This window comes from Myotis daubentonii, chromosome 16 (assembly GCF_963259705.1).
Source record: "Myotis daubentonii chromosome 16, mMyoDau2.1, whole genome shotgun sequence".
NCBI lineage: Eukaryota > Metazoa > Chordata > Mammalia > Chiroptera > Vespertilionidae > Myotis > Myotis daubentonii.
The window spans coordinates 3,298,480-3,313,325 of record NC_081855.1 but is presented as its reverse complement, the minus strand read 5'-3'; the positions used below and the strand labels follow the sequence as shown (position 1 = coordinate 3,313,325).

Sequence of the window (14,846 nt, the reverse complement as noted above, 5' to 3'; positions counted from 1 at the left end):
CGGAAGGCGTTCTATTTGGGGAATGGGTCCTTTGAAATCGAGGCCAAGAAAGGATTTCAAAGTCCTCTCTTGAGATGCATCTTTCCAGCCATTTACCTGCTTAGCTTCCCCGAGACCCAGCCACAAAGGGGCTGTGCCCAACTGTCTGTCCAATACTCAGTGCAGGCCCCGGGTGACAGGGGTCTGGAGGTGTCACTGGCCCAGCGTTCACAGGTGAGGAGGTGGAGCCTGGCCCGTGTCTGCCCTGGGTAGGGGTCCGGCGCGCTTCTCTGCTGGCTCCTTTCCTCAGGAGAGAGGCAGCCACTCTCGGCTCAGGACCCCTCTTAACTGTTCGAGCCTGGGGCAGCGGCACCTGCCAAGCCCCGAATTCTGTGCCAGGAAAACACAGAGAACGCCCTTTGCGTGGAGTTGCTGTGAGAATTAAGTGTGATGTCTAAGCCGCTGTGGCTGTTGGTTGGATGTCGTCCCATCCTGTGCACCAAAAGGTCGCTGCTGCAATCTGCGGTCAGGGCACATGCCCAGGTTGCGGGCTTGATCCCCGGTGGGGGGGAGGGCCCGCGGGAGGTGGCCCATCCATGTGAGAGCTGAGAGCAGAACATCGATGTTTCTCCCTCTCTCTCAAATTAATTTTTAAAAATCTTTAAAGAAATAAAAAGTGCCTGCCACCCAAAAATCCAAATCATCGGCTTCCGGGGGTGTTCGGCCGGTCAGGGGCATTCAATACTGTCCCGGGGGAGGGACTGCCACCTCGCTCTGGTGAGGGCTGCTCCCTGCCGGGACTAAACCCCTTACGGAATGAGGGGTGGCCTTGGGCCCATCATGGGCAGGCAGGGTGACCCTCAGGCAGCAGGAGTTGCCGCTTCCACGCTGTAACGTGTGTGCTGGGGGAGGGGTGCGGAGTGGAGGTTGCCCCTGTGTCTTCTCTAAGCAAAGGGAACATATCCAGTGCCCAGGAGACATCCTGTTATGAACGTCTCAGTACAAAAACCAAGATGTCCTGAGAGCAGAGCAAAGCGCTTTTAATGACGCTCCTGAAAACCACGACGCCCGGGACGCTGCATCCCATGTGCTTCGTGCTTCATGGTATTTGGTCAGAGCCTTAAAACTGGCCCCACACTACTCTGAAAGTCCAAGAAAATAACTGATTCAGTTAAAGCACAGTCCCAACGTAGAAGTCTAACAGGTACTTCCCACCTCAGTGCAGAGCCGGCTCCTCTGTCCAAAGGCACAGAAACCGGATCCCCCCACAGACCCAGCTCCCGCCCCGCCCTCTTCTGGCAGGTGGCTGCAGGGCCACCCGGCGAAGCCCTGCTAAAAATATCTCCACCGTCAGCACCTGCCGGCCAGGCCAGCAGCAGGCAGCTGCTAAGCCCCAGAATTGTCAGCATAGGTTACGCACTCATTTCTAGATTCAAATAATATTTGGTTACTAGTCTCACCTTATCCTTTAAGAGGCCAGGGACGCGCATGAAAATAAAACGTCCCACCTGCAGGAAATTAGGGGTGTTTGTAAACATTTCATGAACCAGAACTTGGCTGCTGAACTTTGGGTTTAGCGCGCCCCACCCTTCAGAACTGTACCTGGCCCAGGGACGGTCACAGCTGTCACCGAGCCGCCCTTCTGAACAAAAAGTCCATCATGACCTGCCTGCAGCGCAGTAATGTTCGTGCTGGCTCTTTAGCGAGGCCAGAGAAATAAACTTTTAAACCAAGACCACGGAATCTGAGACGCTGGAAGAGGCCGGCTGTTTGCCGGAAGCCCGCCTGTGCCTGCGTAGAAGCGACACTCCCCCCAGCCCCAGGAGGTCTGAAGTGGTTTGGCCACTCTTGGGCATTAAATGGCTAAACGAGATGCCCGCAGGTGACAGGAGACAAAGGGAGCAAGAGCTGAAAGTGAAAAGAGCATGTAGGTGGCGGAGAACCTGACAAGGGGCCACCGGCAGGCAGCTGGCTGACCCCCCACAGACAGTTACACTCACTGGCTCAAACATAAAAGGAAAGAGTTTCAGGAGGAAACGTCTTTTAAAACTGCTTTCTCCCAGCCTTCCTTCACCATGTTAAGCCCACGCCACACGAGCCCAGGCCTCATCTGTCCAGTGAACTTTGTGCAAAGGCTACACAGCACTGTTGTTAACAGAATGCTGTGGCCCTGGCACACACTGATCGTGTCTGGGGGGGGGGGGGGGGGCAGGAAGCAAAGCGGAGATGGCCCCTCCCCAGAGGCAGGGCAGGACCCTCTTCTTCCCACCGGCAGGCACTCCAGCTCTTACGCATCCAGACACGCAGGCACATGGAAGGAAGCCCCAGCCACTCCAGCTCCAGGCCACCCCTCCCACAGTCGACGTCAAGTTCAGCTGAGGAAGCAGCACGGTAGCCTTCCCGCCACTGGGCTGTCACGCTCAGAGCTGGGGTCCAAAGAGCCACACTTCATAAGGAACCAATGCGGCCACTCGCTCCCCGTGCTTTCTCGGGCATCCTGAGCGCGGCGCCTCACTACTCCTTGGGGATCTCAAACATGCAGAGGCTCTTGTACTTCCGCAGAAGTTCGTTCTTGGTCCTGACCTGCTCCCGGAGGCTGTGCAGCTGCTGCTGCTGCTGCTCAGGGCTCAGGTGGACGCCGGGCATGGTGCTGATGACCTTGCGCGTCTCCTGGAACTTGGTCTTGAGGGCGTTGAGGTCATGGTGGATGTCCGGGCTGTCCTTGTCCATGCTGCAGGGTCAGAGGGTAGATATTAACACTCGCAGCTAAGGCTGAGACACCCGGCCCCCTCCTCTGCACCCCACAGGCCTTGTAGACGCCTGGTTTCTGCCTGTCCCCCTCCTGGGCTGTGCACCAGAGGGCAGGGCCTGGCTCTCTCATGCAGCCTCAAGGGGGCCTGTGACCGCTGCTCCGGAAAAGCCCCAGCGCCGAGCAGCGCCTGTGCAGCCCCTCCCATAGCACGTGCGCAAAATTAGATGCCTAATGTCTGTTAGCTACGAGGGAGGACTGTCCACCTCATTCCCAGCTGCATCCCGTGCCAGGGCCAGTCCCTGAGCACTTGGGCACTCAAGTAACATCTGTTCAAAGAACAAATGCTTGGAAAATAAGTTCGTAAGTGTCTGCTGAACAAATGAACAAACCATGACCAATATCAGGTGATACACTGCAAGAAAAATTTGCTGAAATGTTACATTTCTTCTCATTTCAGCCATTTCCAGGCCAATCGGGAGACTGTCAGCCACTTTTAGCAGACGGTTGGATACTTGAATCTATTAAGATAAAGACTAATTCCCACAGAGTTATTAATAGTATTTAAATTAGTTAGAAACTATTGGAAATGTTTCAGAAGGTACAGCTCTCTACCAGTTATATAAACTCCGTGCCTTCAGGTCCAGCTCATTTTAAAGGCAGGAGCCTCCACTTCATCTCACAGCTCTTAGCAGCTGCCCAGAAATCCAGGCCCCCCTTTCTCCACTAACTTCAAAACAAACAAGAACAAAAACCTTTACCTAAGATCAAAGAGACAGCCTAACAGTTGCTCCTATACACCATATATATACCATATATACACCATATATACATACATGTGTGTATATGTGTGTGTGTATGTGTGTGTGTGTGTGTGTGTGTGTGTGTGTGTGTGTGTGTATATATATATATATATATATATATATATATATATATATATATTTTTTTTTTTTTTTTTTTTGCCCTAACTGGTTTGGCTCAGTGGATAGAGCGTCGTTGGCATGCTGACTGAAGGGTCCCGGTTTCGATTCTGGTCAAGGGCACGTGCCCGGGTTGTGGGCTCGATCCCCAGTAGGGAGCGTGCAGGAGGCAGCCAATCAATGATTCTCTCTCATCATTGATGTTTCTATCTCTCTCTTCCTCTCTGTGCCCTGACTGGGAATTGAACCATGATCTCCTGGTTCATAGGTCAGTGCTCAACCACTGAGCCATGCTAGCCAGGCTTTATTATTATTTTCTTAATGTGTTTATTTTTTATTGATTTGAGAGACAAAGGGAGAGGGAGAAGGGGAGAGGGAGAGGGAGAGGGAGAGGGGGAGAGAGGGGGAGAGGGAGAGGGGGAGAGAGGGGGAGAGGGAGAGAGAGAGAGAGAGAGAGAGAGAGAGAGAGAGAGAGAGAGAGAGAGAGAGAAACACCAATCAGCTGTCTCCATACACATCCTGACCAAGGATCAAACTGCAACCTGGGTCTGTGCTCTGACAAGAACTGAACCAGTGACCCTTTGGTGCACTGGATAAGCTTTTGAAAACAAGCAGTTGAAACTAAAAACTAAAATCCAATTCAGTAGGTGGTTCTAAACATCATCCTCCATTGAGGCATAAGAGGGGAAAACTGTCAATGAGTTTTTAAAAATATTTTTATTGATTTCAGAGCAGAAGGGAGAGGAAGGGGGGTAGAAACATCAATGATGAGAGAATCATTGATTGGCTGCCTCCTACACATCCCCTACTGGGCATTGAGCCTGCAACCCAGGCATGTGCCCTGATTAGGAATCGAACCGAGACTTCCTGGTTCACAGGTCGATGCTCAACCACTGAGCCACATCTTAAAAAAAAAAAAAAAAAGCTGAGCCAATGATCTGTTTTAAAAATAAAAATAAATGTTCAACCCTAGTGGGAAATTTCAACCCAGATGGTGCTAATTCATATTTACTACTCGTTTCTCTGCTTATGCAGACACAATATCCACCTTTCCCGGTGATCCATCAGGCACAGCTCACACCTGGCAAATGGATCAGTAGCTCTAACTCAGAGACCAGATGTGGAGAATCAATCATTTATCCTAAGAAATGAAGGGCCACCCCCTTCTTCTCAGCTGAGGCCCTCGATATAGCTGTGCTCAGTTAGCGGTGTGCCTCCCTCCTCTCTGTTTCTGGGAGGGGAACCTGTAAGGCTGTAAGTCATCTGGAAAGAACCACTGAGCAGGTCTGACTTTCATCAAGACAGGTCTCAGCTCAGATCCACAATCTGGACAGAAAGCATCTGGACTTCTGAACTCATGATACTTGAATGGCATATGTGTTAACACATTGTTATGGATTTAAGTTCCAAGTGAGTTTTGAAATTATAGTTTTAAGAAAACTGATTAACCTCACATGAATCTGAAAGGACATAGTAAAAACGAACAAAAATACATAAAATAAAAATTTGGAAGGAAGTTATGACAATCCAGTTCTGGAAGCAAACATTACCTGGCCCCAAAGAATTTTTAATTCTGAAAATAAAAAGCAGACCACGTTTAAGATGCTCATTTCTGAAAAAACCCCAAATCTCCAGGGTTGCCCATTCTTTACCTGGTGAACTTTCAGTAAAGGAGACACCCTTTACATCAGCAGTCGCCAACCTTTCGGACCTCACAGATCACCAGGGGTCCGGGGACCACCGGTTGCAACCACTGCTTTAGACAGCAAAGGAGGAGCCACATGAAAAGCCACCTGGACGCACAGAGGAAAGACCACGTGAGGACAGGGAGAGGACCGGCACCTGCAAGCCAAGCAGAGGTCTCAGAAGAAGCAACCTGCCTACCCACACCTCGACTTCAGGTTTCTGGCCTCCACAACCGTGAGAAATTTCTGCTGCTTAAGTCAACAACAAAAGCCGACCTGGGGGAGCTGAGCAGAGGACCACCCAGACCACAGCGAGGCCCTCTGCAAGCGCCTGGGCCTGCCCTAGTTGTGGAGTAAACAGCATGGAACTCCTGGGGTGAGAAAAACACTCTATTCAGGAACTGGCTCAACCAAGAGGGAACCTGCTAGGCCAGGGTGACTGTGAAAGACTCAAGCCGAAAGAACAGCATCAGGCCCGAACACTGCGTGAACAGAAGCAGAACGCCCCACACGGCCTGCCTTTGTGTACAGCGTGAGTCATCATCTAACTTTAGGAAGAAAGAAGGAGACTGGGCCAGGCTGAGAAACACACAAATCCTACAAAGAGCAAGGTTAGGCACTTTGGTCCCACCCACTGTAGTTTTCAGGTGGACAAATGCCCTGGATGGCGTGGCTCAGTGGTTGAGAGTCGTCCCATGCACCAAGAGGTCACGGTTCAATTCCCAGTCAGGGCACAGGCCTGGGTTGCGGGCTCGATCCCCAGTAGGGGGCATGCAGGAGGCAGCCGATCGATGTTTCTCCCTCTCTTAAAAAATTTTTTTTAAAATGGACAAAAACATTACTTCTCTACCTTAACAGACAGGCCACTTCCTGACAGTCTTTTGTGCACATCTGGGTGATGCTTAGCATGATTCCAGCAGTGGACACAGACATTGTGTTGTGTCACCAGACATGGGGCAAGCATCACAGTGCAGGTGGTGAGTTAGCACGGTGGTGAGTACAGGTGCCAGTAAGTAGGGCACAGCTCTGGCTTTTAGTAGAGGTGCTTTGGGGCTTGAAAATACAAACTGAGCAATAGTGTGCCCACTGGCAGCTTAGAAGTTCAAGGAACCCAGATCAGGAAAGCAACCTCCTCACAAACCTAGCACCACTTCTTGCGACCTCTAGGTGGCATCTGACTGCTTTCCATTTCTTTCTCCTCAAAATCTCATCCCCTTCAGCCTCGTGCCCCAGTGGCCTCGCTGCCCCATCCTGGGACCAGTCCTTCTCACCCTCTCCTCCTCCCACACTAACATCTTTCTAAACCAGTGTTTGCTTTTGTTGTTGCTGTTTATGACAGTAATAGGTGTTTGAAGGGGAAAGTTAAAACGACAGGCACCCAGGCTTAGAAAAGTCCCTAATACCATGTCCCGGAGATCATGTCTGTTAACTGGCATATGCTGTTTCAGATTGCGTCAAAATATATAGCAACATACAAATACACACTTAATTTTTTATTTGTTTTGACCATACTACACACATGGTCTTATTCTTTTTTTTTTAAATATATTTTTTATTGATTCTTTACAGAGAGGAAGGGAGAGGGATAGAGAATTAGAAACATCGATGAGAGAGAAACATCAATCAGCTGCCTCCGGCACACCCCCTACTGGGGATGTGCCCGCAACCAAGGTACATGCCCTTGACTGGAATCGAACCCAGGACCCTTCAGTCCGCAGGCCGACACTCTATCTACTGAGCCAAACCGGTTAGGGTTTATTATTATTATTATTATTACTTTTTTTTACATATATTTTTATTGATTTCACATGCATGTGTTTCGATCTGTCATTGTCGAGTGTGAATTTGGTTAACATTTCTATTATAGAGAAGGGCAAACAGCGATATTAAAATATTTCTTCTAATTAATTTTCTTTCAATGTGCACAAATTCGTGCACCGGGCCACAGCAACCTAAAAACATTCAACAACTAAAAACTCAAATTGAAAAATGTTTAAGTACCCGCATTGACAGAATACATTTACTAGGTGACCAAAACCATCACGCAAGGCAGTGACAACTGCAATTCAGAATTCCGAGGCAGGGACACTTCATTCCAGACTAGATTAGATTTGGCACGTTTGAAGGAAACAAAAGTTATAACTTTCCCTGGTCCACAGGTCTCTTTCATTCCTCCTTTTATTATATACTAGAGGCCCGGTGCATGGATTCATGCACCAGTGGGGTCCCTCAGCCTGACCCGTGCCCTCTTGCAAACTGGGACCCCTCAGGGGATGTAGCAGTGTGGAGCGGCAGGCGGCCAGGGAGGAGCCCGGGCCCGGGCCAGGTACTGCGCCACTCCCGCTCAACCTGGCCCACGGCACCTGCTGTTAATACTGCCGCGCGGTAGCGCTGCCGCGGAGGCGGGAGAGGCTCATGCCACTGCAGCTGTGCTTGCCAGGCGTGAGCCCAGCGGCATCTGGCGCCTGGTGGTCAGCTGAGCAGTGCTCCTGCTGCGCGAGTGCACTGACCAACAGGGGGCAGCTCCTGCATTCAGCGTCTGCCCTCTGGTGGTCAGGGCGCATCATGGTGACCAGTCAACTGGTCGTTCAGTCGCTTAGGCTTTTATATATATATATATACACATACTAGGGGCCCGGTGCACGAAATTCGTGCACTGGGTGGCGGGGGGGGGGGAGTGTCCCTCAGCCCAGCCTGCCCCCTCTCACATACTGGGAGCCCTCAGGCGTTGATCCCCATCACCCTCCAATTGCAGGATCGGCCCCTTGCCCAGGCCTGACGCCTCTGGCTGAGGCGTCCGGCCCGGGCAGCGGGGACCCGCAGCTGCAGTGGCCCCACGATCGTGGGCTTCGCTTTAGGCCCAGGCAAGGGACCCCTAGCTCCTGGGACTGCCAGCTTCGACCGTGCCCAGCTCCCATCGCTGGCTCCACACCCCTAGTTCCTCCTATCACTGGCCAGGGCGGAAAAGGCGCCTGATTCTCTGATCATGGCTGGGAGGCAGGGCAAAGGCGGCCCCAGGGCCGCCTTTGCCCTGCTCCCCAGCTCTTAGCTCCCCCCTGGGTTTCCAATCACTGTCAGTGGCAGGGGGCTTCTTCCTGCTTTCCCTTTCGCCTCCCTGCATTGTGCCTACATATGCAAATTAACCGCCGTCTTGTTGGCAGTTAACTGCCAACCTTAGTTGGCAGTTAATTTGCATATAGCCCTGATTAGCCAATGAAAAGGGTAGCTCGTATGCCAATTACCATTTTTCTCTTTTATTAGTGTTGATAGATGTACTTCTGTAATGTGGCTTCTGTGCATACCAGAAATAGTCTCAAATACCTGAGACCTATAAATTTTCTACAGGCATAAAAATGAGATTTTCCTTTTCCTTTTGCTCAATCTTTGAAAATAACACAAATGCGTAGTTTTGGCTGCTCATTTAACTAGGGAAGATGCTAGGAAGGATGGAAGTTGTGGCTGTGGGACTGCTAACACTAGGCAGGGTGCACCTCCGCCAGGAGCATGAGGAGCCAGAAGCTTACGCAGCGGGAAGAGGTGGCCTCTGAGCCAGTCCTTGAAAATATGTGGCATTTCTCTGGGCACACGGAGGGCAGGAAGGCACACCCACGGAGGGTCTGGAGTGCGCACAAGCCGGGGAGACTCCACCACCCACATCTGGGCTTTGTTGCAGTTCAGGCAGAAGACTTGATGATGGTATGCAGAGCTCTCTGGATGGAAGGCTAAAAGGTGGCAAAAACAATTTGGAAAGAGCCCTAGTTCTTCCTGTTAACTCACACAGGATAAACTGGAAAGAGGAGAGCATAAAGGCAAAGAGACGAATTAAGAGGCGATTACAGATCCGAAACTAAGGTTAGAAGATCTAGACCAAAACTCAGAAGCCATAAAGGAAATTCTTAACAAACCTGTCCTATATAAATCAAGAAGCTTCCGAACAACAAACAAACCCCCAAGTCAGAAGAAAAGATTTAAACTACACTTGACAAAGGACATACTTTCCTTAATATACAAAGAGCCCATAAAAGAGAAATGACCTAATAGAAAAATGGGAAGTTTATAGGGAAAAAATGAGAAATGACATATAAAGTTGCATATGAAAAGATGCTTTACCTCATATCATAAAAGACAGATTGATATAATGTATCATTTCTGACCAATCAGATTAGCCAAAATTAAAATGTAGCCCTGGCTGGTTTGGCTCAGTGGATGGAGCGTTGGCCTGCAGACTGAGGTGTCCCAGGTCAAGGGCACATGCCCGGGTTGCGGGCTTGATCCCCAGTGAAGGCCGTGCAGGAGGCAGTCAATCGATGATTCTCTCTCATCATTGATGGTTCTATCTCTCTCTCCCTCTCCCTCTCCCTTCCTCTCTAAAATACACACACACACACACACACACACACACACACTGGGGCCTTGACTTACGAGTTTAACTCGTTCGGAGACCGAGCTCGTTAACTCAAATTACTCTGTCAACTCAATGCAAAAAATCAGCCGAGAGACAGCTTGTATCTCAAAAAACTCGTTGGTCGGGACACTCGTAAGTCAAGGCCCCACTGTGTGTGTGTGTGTATTTAAAAAAATGTAATGGCGTGGCTCAGTGGTTGAGCATGGACCTAAGAACCAGGAGGTCATGGTTCAATTCCCGGTCAGGGCACATGCCCAGGTTGCAGGCTTGATCTCTGCTGAGGGGTGTGCTGGAGGCAACCGATCAATGATTCTCTCTCATCATTGATGTTTCTATCTTTCTCTCCCTCTTCCTTCCTCTTTGAAATCAATAAAAAAATATATAGAAGTTAATGGTGATAGCCCTGGCCAGTGGCTCAGTAGTCAGAGCGTGGCCCTTGCACCAAACGATTGCAGGTTCGATTCCTGGTCAAGGGAATGTACCTGGATTACAGGTTAGATCCACCCACCTCCCCACCCCGCCCCGCCCCGCCGGGTCAGGGCACATGTGGGAGGCAACTATCAGATGTCTCTCTCACATTGATGTATCTCTCTCTCTAAAAAGTCAATGGAAAAAATATCCTCAGGTAAGGATTAACAACAACAAAAAGTCCACAAACAGAAGACATTACATAATTTATGATATGGCACCTTATTGAGGCAGACTTTCATGTGTGAGTACAGAAGTGTCCAAAGCAGACTATTAAGTGAAAAAAGCAAAGTACAATATGATCTTACTTTGCAAACATTTCTGAAAAGACATGCACATATAATTCCTGGAAGGACACTTACTGCATTAACACAGTTAATAGTGGTGAGGAAACAGGGGAAGGAATCCTTTTTCATTTGACATGTTTCTGAATTTGCAATTTTAACTTTTAAAAAATAAAATGTTTTTAAAAACCTAATGATGCAGTACTCTGGATTCTGCCGAGAACAAGGAAGGTTAAATTTACTTCATCTTTTACTTCCTTATTCACCCCCTAGGCCAGGAGTAAACATGTAATGAAAGGGCCACCTGAGCGGCTAGAGAAGAGGAAGAGAGCAAGGGCTTGTGACTGAGCTGGCCCTGGCCCTGCCCTCGCCAGGCCTGCCAGGCGCCGTCCTCCTCCCTAGCTTCCCCACTGGCAGCGGAGACGCCACGTCCATCCCCAGCACCAATCGGACCGAACGCTTCCTTGGCTCCCTCAGGGGATGCCCTGCCCCCAGAATCCTGGTTTCCCCACCTTCCCAGCTCTCCCTTCCTACCCTGGATCTGTGTTCCAGCCCATCAAACTGAGTGGACCCTCCTGAGTTTATGCTATTTCTTTTTTTTAATATATATATATTTTTTTATTGATTTCAGAGAGGAAGGGGGAGGGATAGAAACATCAATAATGAGAATCATTGATTTGGCTGCCTCCTACACAGCCCCTACTGGGGATGAGCCCAAAACCTGGACATGTGCCCTTGAGCGGAATCGAACCCAGGGCCCTTCAGCCCGCAGGCGACGCTTTATGCTATTTCTTGGCGCCCCATCCTCACACGTGCTTTTCCTATAGCCCCTCCCTCCCACCTCCATTTCATAATTGAAGACATATCGTTGGCATCACCCCTTATCAAGCTCTGACTCCTCCAGGCTTCATGAGTCTCCTCTCCCACCAAGTCTTGACCAGTCTGCCTCCTTCCCTCATTAGCCTATAAACTCAAATACATACTTAGACATAGTGTGAAATCATATCCTAACCTTTAAAAAAAAAAAAATTCTCATCAGAGAATATTTTTTAATTGATTTTTAGAGAGTGGGAGGGAGGAGGAGGGGAGAGAGACATATCGGACTGGGACTGGGGCTGAGGCTCGAACCTGCAACCGAGGTACATGCCCTTGACTGGGAACGGAACCCGAGACCCTCCGGTCTGTGGGCTGACACTAACCACTGAGCCCCGGTCAGGGCTGCACCCTAACCTTTTCTCGTGGCTACAATACCGCTCCTCCTCTCTGTGCATATGGTCTCGTCCGAGTGGCTTCTTTTGCTCTTGTTTTGTGCTGCCTCACAAGGGGTTTTCTTCACATGCCTAGTGACACTGGCTACCCAGCCATGTGAACTAGCCAGGTTCTTGCTTGGGGAGCCTCCAAACTTTCCTCTTGGGCTGTCAGACACTCAGGAGAAGGTACTTCCTTCAGCTGCCAGTCGAGAAGCCAGGTGGGAAGGTGAGGCGTGGCCCCAGTAGTGCTCAGTGTGTGAACTTGCTCTCACACTGTGTTCAGTGTCGTCCCTCCCTCAAACTCCTGCAGCAGCCTGGTGTCCCCCCCACACACACTCTCTGAGCTGTTCTTTCCTAAGAGTAAATCCTGGGAAAGAGCAATGCTTTGTCTTCCAACATGGAAGAAGGGTAGTTCGCTGTCGGCTTGGACATGGGGGTGGGGGGGATTATGGGGATCTCCTTCTTAAATAGACTTTGAAGTAATCCTCCTGTTCTCGGTCCCCCTTCACCTCCACTTCCAAAGTCCCTGGCACTGCCAATTCCTGAGACTTGGGGAGGCCATGGTCTGGCTGCTTTTTGGGGCTGGCAGGTGGCTTAGCCCTTGGCCATCTGCTGTGTGTCAACTATCTCCTCTCATGTTCTTTTTAGTTTTGTGTTAAAAAAAAAAAAGTTTTCACTGTTGTTTTATTTATTTTTAATATATTTTTATTCATTTCAGAGAGGAAGGGAGAAGGAGAGAGAGAAACATCAATGATGAGAGGAAATCATTGACCGGCTGCCTCCTGCACGCCCCCTATTGGGGATGGAGCCTGCAACCTGGGCATGTGCCCTTGACTGGAATCGAACCCAGGACCCTTCAGTCCGCAGACCCACACTCTATCCACTGAGACAAGCCAGTTAGGGCCTCGCTGTCATTTTAGAGGAAACAGACAAACACATGTACTCAACCCACTATCTTTCGCCGGACATGACTCTTGAGTACACCGCACACAATCTTATGATTTAAATAGTTTTAGTCCTATTTCACACGGGAAAGAGAGGCCCAGAGAAGCTAAGCTGCTTGACCAAGGCCATCCAGTCAGCACACTACAGAGCTGTAGTTTAAGTCTGAGGCCCATTACTATTACTCACGTATTAGAGATTTAGAAAATTAAGGCCTAGAAGAGTTATGTGTTCACCAAGATGGCAAGGCAAGCAGGCAGCATGCGATGTGAATCCGACGACGTGACTTCAAAGCCCATTTCTCTCTAGGGCACCGCACTGCCCACCGTAAGGGCCGCCCACCAGGGCTCCAGAACATGCTCTGGGTCCAAGGACTGCCCTGAGAATGTATACATTTTGTGTTTCCATTTTTCTTAAAACCAGCGAGTGTAACCCGGCTCTGCTGGGACGGCAGGGTCTGCACCTGATTTGTGTTTGTGAGCTCCTGCTGCCAGGAGTGCTGCTCGGTGAGCGGAGGCCAAGGAGAAGGGAGCCTGGTCACACCCCGGGCAGCCACGTGGAGCCAGGCTCTGACCTGAGAACATGGGGGACGCGTCAGGTCGCCCCATCAAGTGAACCTCCTCTAGCCGCCCTCGAAGGGCGCGGGGCCAGCAACAGCCACCACTTCATTGCGAGTAGCCTGGCATGTCAGCAACAGCTCCAAGAGCACCAAACGCTCCCTGGAGCCTCACTGTAACAGCCATTCGTCTTAGCTTCTTGTTTTGGTTTTCGATGGGTAAGTAAGAGCTATGAGCTGAGGGCTTACATCCTGTCTCATGTGGGTATAAATAACAGTAAAAATGGCTCGGCAACATGGGGCCGGGAGGCTGCTTGGCTGTGCACTTCAGCTTCCTTGCAGGGTCCGTCTGAAAACGGGCGACCCTGACCACGGGCCGACAGCACGCAAGCACCTGCTGACCCGGCCAGGCCCGGCGCGACAGGGACCAGCTGCGGGCAGCCTCCGGGCCTGTCTCCTCGTCTCCCACCGCACCCTCCAACCCTCCAACTCTGTGGACGGGGATCTTCCCTCGGAGCTGGCGAGCAGCGGGGAGAGAGCGGCCCCCGGACTGCACGCACCTGCGCGCCGCGAGGGAGGGGGAATCATGGACTGGCTGCCTCCTGCACGCCCCGTTGGGGATGAGCCCCTATAGGGGACGGAGCCCCCTGTTGGGGACGGAACCCCCTGTTGGGGATGGAGCCCCCTGTTGGGGATGGAACCCCCTGTTGGGGACGGAACCCCCTGTTGGGGATGGAGCCCCCTGTTGGGGAAGGAGCCCCCCTGTTGGGGACGGAGCCCCCTGTTGGGGACGGACCCCCTATTGGGGACGCGTACGAGGGAGGGGGCCACGCCTGCGGGAGGCACAGGAAAAGGAGGGCGAGGGGGGCGACCCCTCCCGCACCGCGAACCACCCGCGGCCGGAGCCGCCTCGCGCCGGGTCTCGGGGCGCCAGCCTGAGCGTGGCCCCGGAGCCGCTTCCTTCCGGACGTGCCGCCGGGCCCACCGCGCCGGCAGCTCTGGGCTCGGAGCACCTGCTGAGCGCAAGGAAGGGCGCCTCCCCCGGGGTCCGTGCCCCGTTTATCAGCGGCGGCGCCGCGGCCTCACCATTTGATGATGTTGTGGACCAAAGGCAGGAACGAGTAGCTGTCCTCCTTCGCGCCCGCCGGGGACGGGGGCCTCGGCGCCGGCTGCGGGGGCGCAGCGACGGGTGGCGGCGGCGGCTTCGGCTCGGCCAGCGGCGGCTCGGCCGGCGGGGGTATCGCATCTTCGGCCGGTCGTCCGGCCGCCAACCCGGCGGAGGCCATGGCGCTCGGAACCCGCCAGCACCCTCCCAGTCAGGGAACGGGACGGCGCGGCCGGCCACGCGTCACTTCCGCTGGGCCGCGGGCGTGGGGGCGGGGCCTGGAGGCTGTGCGCGTGCGCACTAGGGCGCGGGGCGGGGCAAAGGCGCCGCCGTTACTAGGCAACGGGCGGTTGGCGGGTGAAGATTGTGGAGACAGCCAACTCCTGGAACCTTCAGAAGTCGGAGATTTATTTCAGAAAAACATCTTATTCCTCCTCAGTGGACGAAGAGGGTCCACAAGCAGGAGTAGAGGGAGCCCTGGATGGACGGTCAGCACGGCCCGG

At 51.9% G+C, this 14,846-nt stretch overlaps 1 protein-coding gene across 1 annotated transcript; it reads right to left on the bottom strand.

The window, feature by feature from the left end:
- Positions 1 to 2,003: 2,003 nt before the first annotated feature.
- On the bottom strand, positions 2,004 to 14,593 carry MED9 (mediator complex subunit 9). The gene is made up of 2 exons (XM_059668351.1): positions 14,325 to 14,593; positions 2,004 to 2,710 (listed from the first exon to the last, which is right to left on the bottom strand). Exons 1-2 carry the CDS (start codon positions 14,522 to 14,524, stop codon positions 2,494 to 2,496), a joined length of 417 nt encoding a protein of 138 aa, XP_059524334.1. The 5' UTR covers positions 14,525 to 14,593; the 3' UTR covers positions 2,004 to 2,493.
- Between the last annotated feature and the right edge of the window lie 253 nt (positions 14,594 to 14,846).